This window comes from Arabidopsis thaliana, chromosome 5 (assembly GCF_000001735.4).
Source record: "Arabidopsis thaliana chromosome 5, partial sequence".
In the NCBI taxonomy this organism is placed as follows: Eukaryota; Viridiplantae; Streptophyta; class Magnoliopsida; order Brassicales; family Brassicaceae; genus Arabidopsis; species Arabidopsis thaliana.
The window spans coordinates 18,193,738-18,206,301 of NC_003076.8; the positions used below are offsets into that span (position 1 = coordinate 18,193,738).

At 36.3% G+C, this 12,564-nt stretch overlaps 1 protein-coding gene and 2 pseudogenes across 4 annotated transcripts; all 3 read right to left on the reverse strand.

The window, feature by feature from the left end:
* Window positions 1-561: 561 nt before the first annotated feature.
* On the reverse strand, window positions 562-3,114 carry AT5G45082 (annotated as a pseudogene; the record flags this gene model as incomplete). Its single annotated transcript has 1 exon — window positions 562-3,114.
* An 838-nt stretch (window positions 3,115-3,952) lies between these two features.
* On the reverse strand, window positions 3,953-7,786 carry AT5G45085 (annotated as a pseudogene; the record flags this gene model as incomplete). Its single annotated transcript has 1 exon — window positions 3,953-7,786.
* A 1,093-nt stretch (window positions 7,787-8,879) lies between these two features.
* On the reverse strand, window positions 8,880-11,263 carry PP2-A7 (phloem protein 2-A7; the record flags this gene model as incomplete). Of its 2 annotated transcripts, NM_123877.2 has the most annotated exons (4): window positions 8,928-9,400; window positions 10,027-10,221; window positions 10,509-10,786; window positions 11,123-11,263. In NM_123877.2, 4 exons carry the CDS (start codon window positions 11,261-11,263, stop codon window positions 9,016-9,018), a joined length of 999 nt encoding a protein of 332 aa, NP_199322.1. In that variant the 3' UTR covers window positions 8,928-9,015. The 2 variants fall into 2 exon arrangements, with proteins under 2 accessions (NP_001330203.1, NP_199322.1); NM_001344585.1 differs by lacking the exon at window positions 11,123-11,263 and having other exon boundaries at window positions 8,880-9,400; window positions 10,509-10,950.
* Window positions 11,264-12,564: the final 1,301 nt, after the last annotated feature.

The following is a 12,564-nucleotide window of genomic DNA, read 5'->3' on the forward strand; positions in this document are numbered from 1 at the left end:
ATAATTCTCGTAGTCATATAATAGTCGTATAATGTTTTACGACTATTATACGTCTCGTGCACGATTATATTGTGACTAGGTATCTTAGTCGGATAATAATCGGTAATTAGTGTGACTATTAGACGACTATTTTACGTCTAATTTGCTACCTAAATACGACTACTGAGCGACTACTTGTTTTGTCCGAGTAAGAATTTGGTCATCGATTGTTGGGTTTCTTGTTTCATGTTTGTTGGTTATCGATTGTTGTTTTCTTGTTTCTTGTTTTCTCCTTTTTTATTTGAAATGCTAAAAAGATGAAAAGACTTGTATATATAGAAAATCAAGTACAAATACACATACAATTATCTTGTTTATTACACAAACAACTTATTTGAATAAACATATGTTCAAGTAGAGTTTGGGCAAAGATAATCTAAGGATCATTAGGTGGAGGACTTGGTAGACGTTCTGTGGTTGTGGTAGAGTGACTTGCCATGAAGTCCAAGAACTGCGGATCGGTTTGGCGGAGATACTTCTCGACTAAAGACAATTGCTCGAGCTAGTCTTTTTACTCAGCTGTGACTCGGGATGACTCAGCTTCTCGGGCAGCAATCTCAGCATCTCTCTTCTCATTATATGCAGCCTGCTCTTCTATTTTCCTTTGAGCTTCCTGCAGCCGTTCTTCTAGGGCTTGAAAGGATGATGAGGAACCGGAGTGATGGCGGTTGGCGCTGCCTAGAGTGTCTTTTAGACATCCTAGTCCTAGTCCAAAAGGATTGCCTCTTGAATCCTTTTCTGTGGACTACAAGAAATAGAGAAGAAGCTCATTAGTGACAGAATATTAATTGGACTCTAAGACTCATAATTATACTAAAACATCTTACCTCGAGAAAGATGGCTGTATAATCATCTAGTGTGAGCTCCGGAGGTCGTGAAGAGCCATCAGAGACAGCAGAAGCAGACGCCTCTAGTGCTGACAGCCTATCTCTCACATTCTGCTGATAAGCTTGAGCAATCTTCTCCGACTTCTGATTAACAAATGAGCCATCCGACTTAGTGTGTGTTTCGATGAACACCTCACCAAGATGGACCGGTCTTCCCAACTTCTCTTCCTGCAAACACAAATCAATATCAACAGTAGTCACTAGACATAAGAACTCAACATACTCACAAGAAAACAGACTATATTGGATTGAAAACAGAAAACAGAAAACTCTAACTTATGAGAATCTGCAGAAACACTTACCAATTCATCTTGGATTTCTTGAAAAGATTTTGGCCCAGAATAGTGGACTGGAGGACCGATACCGTTACGGTCAGAGAGACGAGCTTTGGAATAGGTCCGACTCCTTTTCTGTGCTGCTTCTGTGTCCCAGTAAGCACACATTGTTCCCCACAGCGTTTCTCCAATCCATGGAGGCTGCTCTCGAGTTGTCCTTGCGGTGCTAACCATGTCCTTCAAGCGCCTCTTGACGATCTCATTGAAGTAATACTGGACTGTCCTTGTTATTAAGGGATCCCAGTGATGAGTTTTCTACAAAAAAAAGGAAGAAGTTAATGAAACTACATAAACTTAACTTGAACAAGAGCAGATATAGAGGAAGCTTACCGCAAACTTTAAAAATAATCTTTCTCTTTTATCAACTGGCATACATGACCAGTTATAGAAGGGAGCATCGAATTTTTGTAAGAAAATTCTAGTGATCTTCCTAACCAAGCGAGATCCTCTGTCTCGAGTAAACCTCCAAACACATGCAACAAAGAAAGAAGTAAACATGTTACAAAAGTGAACAAAGTTATTTTCCCAAAAGAAATACAAGTCACACACGACTATAAACCATGTTCCACAATAGTACTGTCTCACAATATAGCATCATTCACAATCAAAGCATCATCATTTGTGTAATATAGAACAACATAACACGAGTTTAGAACTGAACTAAACTAATGACCAAGAACTAATGTAATCACAACACAACACTCAACTATGTTTGACCGATTAACAACAGAGCATCAAACAACAATAAAACAGGCATTACTACATAAACTAATGAGTCTAGAACTAAACTTGACTAAATGCCTAACCCGAAAACACTAGCAACACAAGAGCCAACAATGTTTCACAACACAACAGCCAACAAGGTTCACATTTTCGGTTTGATTCCAAAGCCAACAAAGAAAGAAGTAAACATGTTACAAAAGTGAACAAAGTTATGTTCCCAAAAGAAATACAAGTCACACACGACTATAAACTATGTTCCACAATAGTACTGTCTCAACAATATAGCATCATTCACAATCAAAGCATCATCATTTGTGTAATATAGAACAACATAACACGAGTTTAGAACTGAACTGAACTAATGACCAAGAACAAATGTAATCACAACAGAACACTCATCTATGTTTGACCGATTCACAACAGAGCATCAAACAACAATAAAACAGGCATTACTACATAAACTAATGAGTCTAGTACTAAACTTGACTAAATGGCTAACCCGAAAACACTAGCAACACAAGAGCCAACAATGTTTCACAACACAACAGCCAACAAGGTTCACATTTTGGGTTTGATTCACAACAGAGCATACAGAACAAGAAAACAGGGAATTTAAAGTGAACTTACCATTCGGTTTTTGGCCGGGGAATGGGAGACAACAAACAACACCACGCTTCTCTGCCAGGCACAGAGAGAATGTCATTCAGAGCAACCATGGAGTCTTCTTGGAGCTCTGGCAACACTGCAGGAATGCCCTCTTGGAAGTTGTTGCCTTGAGACGAGGGATGACTGTGAGATGCAGTTTCTGGATCCAGCGAAAGAGGAGGGTCTTGCTGAGCAGTCTCTTGTGGTGGCAACGGATCTACACGCTGTGGTTGATTGGTGGAGTGTTGGAAGAGTTGCTGCGGTGGTGGGTAGTTACGGTAGTGGGGGGCAGAGGATGAGGCGCCGGCGCCGGCTCCTTGAGGCGGAATCGATGCAGAAACTTGAACCGTCGCCGCCGCCGGGGTGAAATCGTACTGCTGCGGTAGCGAAGAAGGTCTTCCAGCAGGCGTTGAACCTCCGGCTCTTTGAGTCACGTTTGGTGTGGTCTTCCTCTTTCGAGATCCTCCACGACCGGCGTTAGGCATCCTCTTGGAGATGAGAGAATCGAGATGGATCGAAGAGGCAAGGGAGAGTTTGGCGAAGAAGAGAGAATCGAGATGGATCGATGTATTAGGGTTTGTTGGTGAAAGACGGATCGATTTAGGGTTAAGAAGAAGAAGAAGAAGAAGAAGAGAATCGATTTAGGGTTACGAAGAAGAAGAAGAAGATCGAGGAAGAAGAAGAAGAGAGAAGAAGAGAAGAATCGAAGAAGTGGCTAAGTGTTTGGAACGAAGGGGAAATGAATCGAATTAGGGTTTTCAACACTGGAATAGTCGTATATAAGTCGCATAATAGTCACTAAATCAATTGGGTTTGGGCTTAGACGATTAAAAGCCCAATAACTTACACCGTTGTCGCCCCATAGTCGCTGAATCGTCACCACGTAAATTGGGTTATGGGCTTAGTAATTTCGAAGCCGAACAACATACACAAGTGTCGCTGTGTAGTCGTATAATTGTCACCACTTAAGTTGGGTTTGGGCTTTGTGATTTCGAAGCCCAACAGCTTACAAGATAATCGCTGTGTAGTCGTATATTAATCACCACCTGAGTTGGGTTTGGGCTTTGTTATTCGAAGCCCAACATCTTACATGGTAGTCGCATAATAGTCGTAATTTCGTCACCTTATGCCTTTTAAAATTATTTAATAATTTTTTAATAATTATTCAAATACTTATTCAAATACTTATTCAAATACATCGTATATTACAAAATTTATTCAAATAATTAATTATACATCTATTTCACACAATTATTATTCATCTTCGTCTTCTATTTCATCTTCATCCGAGGACGATAAATTACATCGGAATTCATCTTCTGGTTAAGCATCTCCAATATCGTAATCGAGGATGATTGGGGTTACGTCTACTACCGGATAGTCTATTACAAGATCTTCAATTGTAGTCTGCAAAACAGCTTCATCATCCTCGGTTTGCAACAGTGTCGGATCACTATTTTCATATTGTCCAGAAATGTTTCCCCTTGGATTGACCTTTAAAACACTGAGCCAAATGTTCTTTGGTTTCTTTGTATATGGATATGGAATATAACAAACTTGATCTGCTTGAGATGCTGTTCAAACATGTTATACATATATCAACAAAAATATATACAACATTATTTATTAATGAATTAGAAATTTTAAGTATACTTAATTACGTACCAAGAATAAATGGCTCGTATTTATTGTATTTCCTCGTAGATAGAACATCTACAACGCCACCATGGTTTCGGCGAGTTCCTCTCCCGATCTTTGGGTCATACCACTTACACTTAAAAAGTGTGATCCTCAAATTGATGATGCCCTCATACTCGAGTTCTATGACATCAGTTAAGGTACCGTAGAAATCTGTTTCATCAGATGAATCAGCGTAATTTTCACCTTTAACACATACCCTATAGTTACATGTCTTTCGTCCAGCACCGTGGGTTTGCGTATGAAACAAATATCCTCTTGTGAAATACATTGACCAAGTTTTAACCTTGTTCAAAGGACCTTGCACAATCTCTTGAACCCAAGTAGGAAATGGAGAATTAGTGTTCCAATATGTTACCTACATAATATAGATAAACAATATCAATATGATCTTAAATTAAATCACGCTAGCTACAAAAAAACAGACAAATAGTTACATTCATGAACCAAAATTACTGTAGACTTACATATTCTTTAACCCATAAATGATATTCTTCAGCTCTTCTGATGTAGAGTTCTTTTTCGGACAAGGATGGATATTTCGCAGAAAGATAATCCTCGAACATACTGTCTCAACAAACGAAGACAAATAAATCAAAGTGATCTTATCTATGAATAAATCAAAGTGATTAAAAATACCTCTCAAATGGTTTAAAATAGTCACAATTTCTTAAAACATATGCATGTGCATTTTGGTAATCTTTCTCCGAAAGCCATTCTACATGCATTGCACCATTTGGACGGCCGACCTGCATAAATATGTTAGGTACTCCAGGGACATGATATACAGGAACTTCACCTTCATCGAATCTTGTTAACCTGCCACATATAATTGAATTAAGATCGAAGTAGTATAGCAACATTTTAAATAAATAAAGGTATTTACCTTGATTTTGTTTGTATATGATCGGCAAAGTAGTGCTCTGAAAAATAAGCAATCTCGTCATTGATATATGACTCAACAATTGAGCCTGCAGCATATCTTTTGTTCTTTGCTTTTCATTTCAACTTTTTGGAAAACCTCTCAAATGGATACATCCACCTATATTGGACAGGGCCACCCAATTCAGCTTCGTATGGGAGATGGATAGGTAGATGTTCCATAACATCGAAAAATGATGGTGGAAAGATCTTTTCCAAGTTACAGATGATTAAAACTATGTTCTGTTTGAGAATTTGAACGCAACTTGTCTGTAAAGTTCTCGAACATAGGTCCCAGAAAAATGCTCCAATTCCTAAAATATATGTGGAAGTTAAATAATTACATAAAAAAATTTCTCCATAAAAAATAGTTAGAATTGTACCTAATAATGCAAGGTGGACATTCCGGTCAAGAAGTTCAGCAAAGATAAATGGAAGTAGTCGCTCCATAAAAACATGACAATCATGACTCTTCATGCCTGAAAACTTACCATTCTCCAAATCTACACAACTAGCCAAATCTGAAGAATAGCCATCTGGAAATCTAACATCATGTTTCACACATTGAAATAAACTTTGTTTGACTTCTTCTGTCAATGTATACGGTGGAAAAGGAGCTTTGCCCGTACTATCAATATGTAAGCCTGGCCGAGAACAATATTTCTCAATATCCAATCTTGACATGATATTGTCTTTTTATTTACCCTTAACACCCAAGAGAGTGTTCATGATGTTGTCAAGAAAATTCTTCTCTGTATGCATAACATCAATATTATGTCGAAGATTGAGGTCCTTCCAGTAAGACAACTCCCACAATATGCTTTCTTTGTGCCAATTATGTTCCATCTCATAGCCACGCATCTTCTTTTCATGACCGTTCCCACCAACATCCTTCGTTTTGGGTGGATTTACACTAGCCAACCGCTCGTAATAAACTTGCTCCCCTGTCAAAGATTCGGGTGGATACTCGCTAGAAGCGTCTCTTCCTTTGAGAAAGTCTTTTTTGTTCCTACGAGATGGATGACCATAAGAAAAAAATCTACGGTGACAAACAAACCAACATGTCTTCCGTCCATTGGGTAGATAAAAAGACTTTGTACTTTCCATGCAAACTTGATAAGACAATTTACCATGAGTAGTCCATCCTGATAACATGCTATACGCGGGAAAGTCGCTAATCGTCCAGAGTAGTACTGTTTTTAGATTAAAACTCTGACTCAATGAAACATCGTACGCATCGACTCCAGTACACCACAACTCTTTTAGCTCCTCAATAAGAGGTTGGAGGAAGACATCAAGACTAGCTCGAGGATGATTTGGTCCAGAATTCAGAATGGTAAGAAATAAGTATTTTGTATTCATGCACATACCAGGGGGTAAATTATATGGAGTTAGGATCACAGGCCACAACGAATGATTACGAGACATGCCAAATGGATTGAACCCATCAGTACACAACCCGAGATAAACGTTACGGGGTTCTTCAGCAAATCGGGGATGTAACTCTTGGAAATATCTCCACTCTGCCGCATCTGAAGGATGATTCATTTCTCCCTCCTTTGATTGGTGCTCAGCATGCCATCGCATAGCCACAGCTGTCTTATGGCTCTGATACATTCTCTTCAACCGGTCTGCAATAGGTAGACACCAAATACGACTATATGGTACTTTGGTTCTTCGACGGTCGTCCTTAGGCTTCCATCTTTGTGCGCCACAAAATCGACATTGATCTTCTTTTTCGTCTTCTTTCCAAAATAACATACAATTGTTTTTGCAAACATCAATCGTATGATATGGAAGTCCTAAATTGCGCATCAACTTCTCGGTCTGGTAATGTGAAGTGGTAGCCTGGTTTCCTTCTGGTAAAAAATCTGTAAACATCTCGCAAACGGAGTCCACCAACTTTTCACTCATATTATACTCCGCTTTGTTGTGCATGAGTCGAGATGCTAATGATAACTGCGACTGCCCTTCACGACAACCATCGTACAATGGATTATTTGCACCTTCTAACAAGTCGTAGAACTTATTTGAATGGTTACGAACCGGCTCTTCCACATTCTGATAACTACCATCATGATGATAGTTATCATCATGACCCACGTTATCATCATACCCCATGTTAAAATCAAATGCATCGTTCACCATATCCACATATGGATCTTCTACAACATTACCCACTTCTTCATGATTCTCACTAAAATACGTCCTATCCGTGTAACTAGTTCCGATATCCATATTCAATTCTTCTCCATGCTTATACCAAACATAATAATCAGGCATAAATCCTTGACTAAACAAATGACTACTAACTCTTCTATCCGAGATGATGTGTTTTTCATTCTTGCATACACTACAAGGACAATGAAATTTACCTCGACAACTCTGTACTATAGGCTGACTATTAGCGAATGTCATGAATTCCTCAACTCCTGCGACGTATTCGGCTGACAAATTCCCCGTCACTTCATTGAATCTCTTGTACATCCAATCTCGATAGAAACCGCCACTACCGCCATAATTGTAGTTTCCCGCCATTATAGAATAAACTAAATTTCCATTGTTTTCTTTTTTTTCTTTTGATTGTTGTTTTGATTTGTTTGTGAAAGAAGAGTGTCGTGAATTTTGATTATATAGACGAATTTTTATGACTAATTTACGACTACAACAAACAAATTAGGTGTACCTACTTCGCAATGCGGAAAACGTTTTCCAACAACTTAATGCGACTATTCTGCGACTCAGTTGTGACTAGTTTACGATTACAGATATGTGTCGTATTTTAGTCGCCGATTGGGCGACTAACTTCCGCAGTCGGAAACTGTAGTCGTCCATTTGCGACTATGTAACAACAAACGTTTTTCTTCTATAATATAATCGTTAAATAGTCGTTACTATACGAGTATTTGCCGACTAACATTTTTAGTCGTAAAATAACGACTAATTGACTACTAATGTTCATGTTGTCGTATATGCGTCGTAAAACGGTCGTGACGTAGTCGCCAAAAACAACGACTACATCTGTTGTCGCTTTCTGTAGTCGTTGTTTGTCTGTTTTCTTGTAGTGTATGGATGTCTCTAGGTCAACACCGAGTATGTTCTTATGTGATGGATAATTTGGTAAAAGAGATAACTCAGAATAATTGATTAAAATATGTAGCTGATGACAGATGCATATAATCATAATCAAATTATGACCTTGATCAACATGAATAAACCACTAAACTACAATTGTTTTGAAATTCACACCGAGTTTTAAATTATTTTATATATAACCATTTTACGAGGGTTTAGTGTTGTTGTATACATCAAGTGTCGAAGACCTCGGCAATTCATAAAGTCTTTCCGTAGATATTAATTAGAAAAAACAGTGTCAACTTAAAACTGCAACTGCGAAAAGTTCAAGAAATATCAAGAGAAGTGGACTTTTTCATATCAATGACCATGCATGAAAAATTAAGATCTCGAACGCGGGGATATCAGAATCAAGTCATGCATCATATATATACGATATGATAACTAAATTTTATTAGCTATATTAGGATTTGAACCACAGTATTAAAAGCACGTAGGAATTTACTTTAAATACACATCTTGTATTGCTAATGTTTGCTAGATATGATATATAATTAAATTATTCAACCAAAATAAATATCTTTAGTATTGAAAATTTGGATTTCTCGTATACAATAAAAAATAATAATTTCGTGCAATACACGCAATCACAATATTAGATAAAAAGATCCAATGTTTTACTTTTTCTTTAGTTACTGCATGGGACGAATAGCAACACCTTTGACCACGAGCCCGCTCTTCCGGTCACTAGTCACATACTGATACATGGTGAAAGTCATCTTTGCGGCCGCATTCCTAGGAGGTGCCACCAAAACTCCAGCTTGAATATCCACCCAGTTTTCACCTATGTGACATTCCAAGCTTGTTTCTCGCTCCTGCAAACTCTCAGTTCCATCTGGATTAATTACCTTCAAGTTCAGATTCACCGGCTGCTCCCATCCTGAAGATGTATCATCTAAGCTCACCAAAAAGACAACCTCATATTTTGTCCCTGGTGTCAGATTTCTTGTGTGAAAATTTCCAGACATGTGCAGCCAGTGGACTTCATTCAACATGGCAACTTCAATTGCAGCGTCACTGAAACATAATAAAACCATTTTTAAAATAAAAAAATATATTAAAAAAGATGTTTAAAGTTATCACATCGCTGACCTAAGCGTTAAAGTTTTACTTCGATACATTGAATTTCGAAATTTTATGCTATCATATATTTTGTACTTTTTTTGGCATAGGACCTTTTAGTTTCATAAAATGTCTTATAGGTTTACTTTCTTCATTTCTTGTAAAACCAAAACTATCACTTTAATGATATTTTCAATCTTATAAAAATAGAAAAAGGACAGAAGAAAACCATGTGACTGTATGTCAAAAGTAGTATGGCAAGCAAAATAGTTAGAGCATCTCAAACAAGCCCCTTAAATTTAAGAGTTTTTTAAACTCCAACAAACCCTCATTAGAGAACTCCTTAAATTAGTGCACTTAATCTTTTCGGTTAAACATCAAGATAACTCCTTAAGTTAGTAAAATACTTTTGAGTACTAACTTATTTTACAACTACAACTTTATTCGACACACCTTAATTAAATATTATTTGTTATTTTATTATAATAACAGTTTTTACCTAACTTGTTTAAATTTATGGTTATGTACCTATGTACTAAACACTAACCACAAAATACATTGATCTGATATATTGCACTCACTTTGGTGTCTCGTAGATAGAACTCCATGTCCAATTTATCAGTTTCTCCGAGTGACTCATCTGGAGTTTCCTTGCAGGGACCATGAAACATTTGCTATTTGCTTCTTTTTCTCTGTATACTCCCACAGAAATATTCGCCAGCAATTTACTCATTTCCTCCACGGCAGAATTTATGAGATCTTTCTTGCACTTTACGCTGTCATTCGATACGGATAATAAAAAATTCAATCGATAGGGTGCCAGTTAGAACCAAAGCATGTTTGATAATTGGATATACAGTATTTATCAGTAAAAAAAAAAAGTTAATCTTTTAGTTACAATTTTACTAGAATATAAAATAAAATTTGAAATTATAATCATTTTTTACTGAGAGACTGACTTTTTTTACTTTACTTAAACATTTGGGTCAGACCAAATATTCAAAAAGACCAAATAAGAAGTAAAACGTGTCCTTCACCAAGAACAGAGGAAAAGAAACAATACCTGTTTTGGAGATCGGCCAAGTCTCCAGTCGCATCTACCTTGTAGAATATAGGAATCGCTTCATCGGCGGATTCATTATTCTTCAGTAAATCATTAAAATCACATTTTGACTCTGAAAAGATCGCGAGTGAGATCTTTGAGTCCTGGATTCTTTTAAACAGATTCTTTAGACCTTTGCCTCTTACCTCTTCCTCGTCTATGAAGACATTTATATTTTTGTTTTGTAAGACCGGTTCGAGAAAATTGATCAGACCTTTGCTCACATCTTCTTCTTGCGACTTTATGAACACTAAAGGCCGTGATGGTATCAATCCTACAAAAGAAGACGACGAAGAAAAGGTAGAAGCCGCCATGATGAGAAAGGTTTTTTCTTTTAGAGAAAGTTTTTAAACGAATTTTTCCAACGTTATTATCTGTTTGAATCCTTCAAACAATATAATTCAACATGTTAAGTTGTCAACTTGTCATAACTTGATTAAGTCTAACTTAAAACTAATATTCGAAAGTCAAAGCTGGATTAAGTCATTGAAGCTAGAATTTGGTGGTTAAGTCAAAGCTGGATTAAGTCATTGAAGCTAAGGTATGGTCTCGCCGGTCGCTATAGTATCCCATACCTTATGAACCTTAAGTGTACTTCTCATCCTCATGTCCCATACGGTATAGTTAGTTGATTTGAGCATAGGACATTGTATCGAAGACGGTCCACCTCCGCCTCCGCCTTCTTGTTTCTCCAGTACCACCGCAACCTCACTCATCTTCTTTCTCTATGGATTTTGCTTTAACATTGAAACTCTAATACCAATTCTTGTTTTAGGGATATGATCAAGAACAAAATATAAAGAATGATTCTCTTTATTTCTTTAGAAAAATAACTATAAAAACCTAAAGCTCTCTCTTAATCTCTCAATCTCTAAAGTAAACTCATAAGTTATGCAACATCTTTGCATTTTCTTATATAACAAAAGAATTAGATAAGTTCCTATTCTCATTAGGAAAACTCACAAATATATATATATTTAAGCAACTTCCTAAATATAATGTCTAATTCATATTTTCTTTAGGGATAGCTCCTTTCCTCGGAAATTGATGAATACTTGAGGTCTCGTTGGAATAAATAATACATTGGAAGAAGAAGAAGAAACTAAAGATGCTCCTACCATCGAAGAGCAAGCAATAGGATCGTTTGATCGATTCTTGTTTGAATTTGCAACATGGATTGGTGAAATTAATTAATGTGTAAGTCATATCTTTGTGAGATATATATATATACTTAGTATGATGACATTATTATCGTCATTGATCGTCGTTATTACTATTATTAGTATAATTAATCTTCTGAAATGTACATTTTGGAAATTTTCCATGTAACGTTAGTCCAAAAATGGAAACTGCAAATACTTTTCGAAGAATCTCTCCAAAACGAGTTGAGAGTTGACTTCTTCACTGACTAAATTTCTGCAAAAACGAGTAAGATATAACTTCTTCTATGGTGCAAAAATACGGAAAGCAATTTTCTCTTATTTCTAGAATTTATCAATGTACTTTAGTTCCCAGTTCAAAGCCCATCCAAATATCTTCGCAGACTTGGGTGTTTAAAAGCCCATCCAAATATCAAAGCCCATAATGTTTTGATGTAGACATAAAAGCCTGTTTAGAATAAAGATTTTTTTGCGCAAACTTGTACCTGAAAAAACTATAAATAAAGAAAAGGGTATGGTACAAAAACATCTTCAAAATCGTTTATTTTTTTAACTTTATTTCTAACTCTAAAAAATATAGAATAATCCTACAAAATCAAGAATAACACGCAAACTAGCCTTTATATATATATATATATATATATATATATATATATATATATTGTAAACGTATTACGATAACGTACATTTGATTTCATAATACATAAAAAAATACATAAAATACTTTTTTATAAACAACATAGCAAATCGAATCTCTCGTGATGACAAGTTTAAATCCATTTTTAAAATTACCATGAACCCTTTTGAATATATAATGTATGCAACCATAAAACCTTTTAAAATATACATATGAAGGT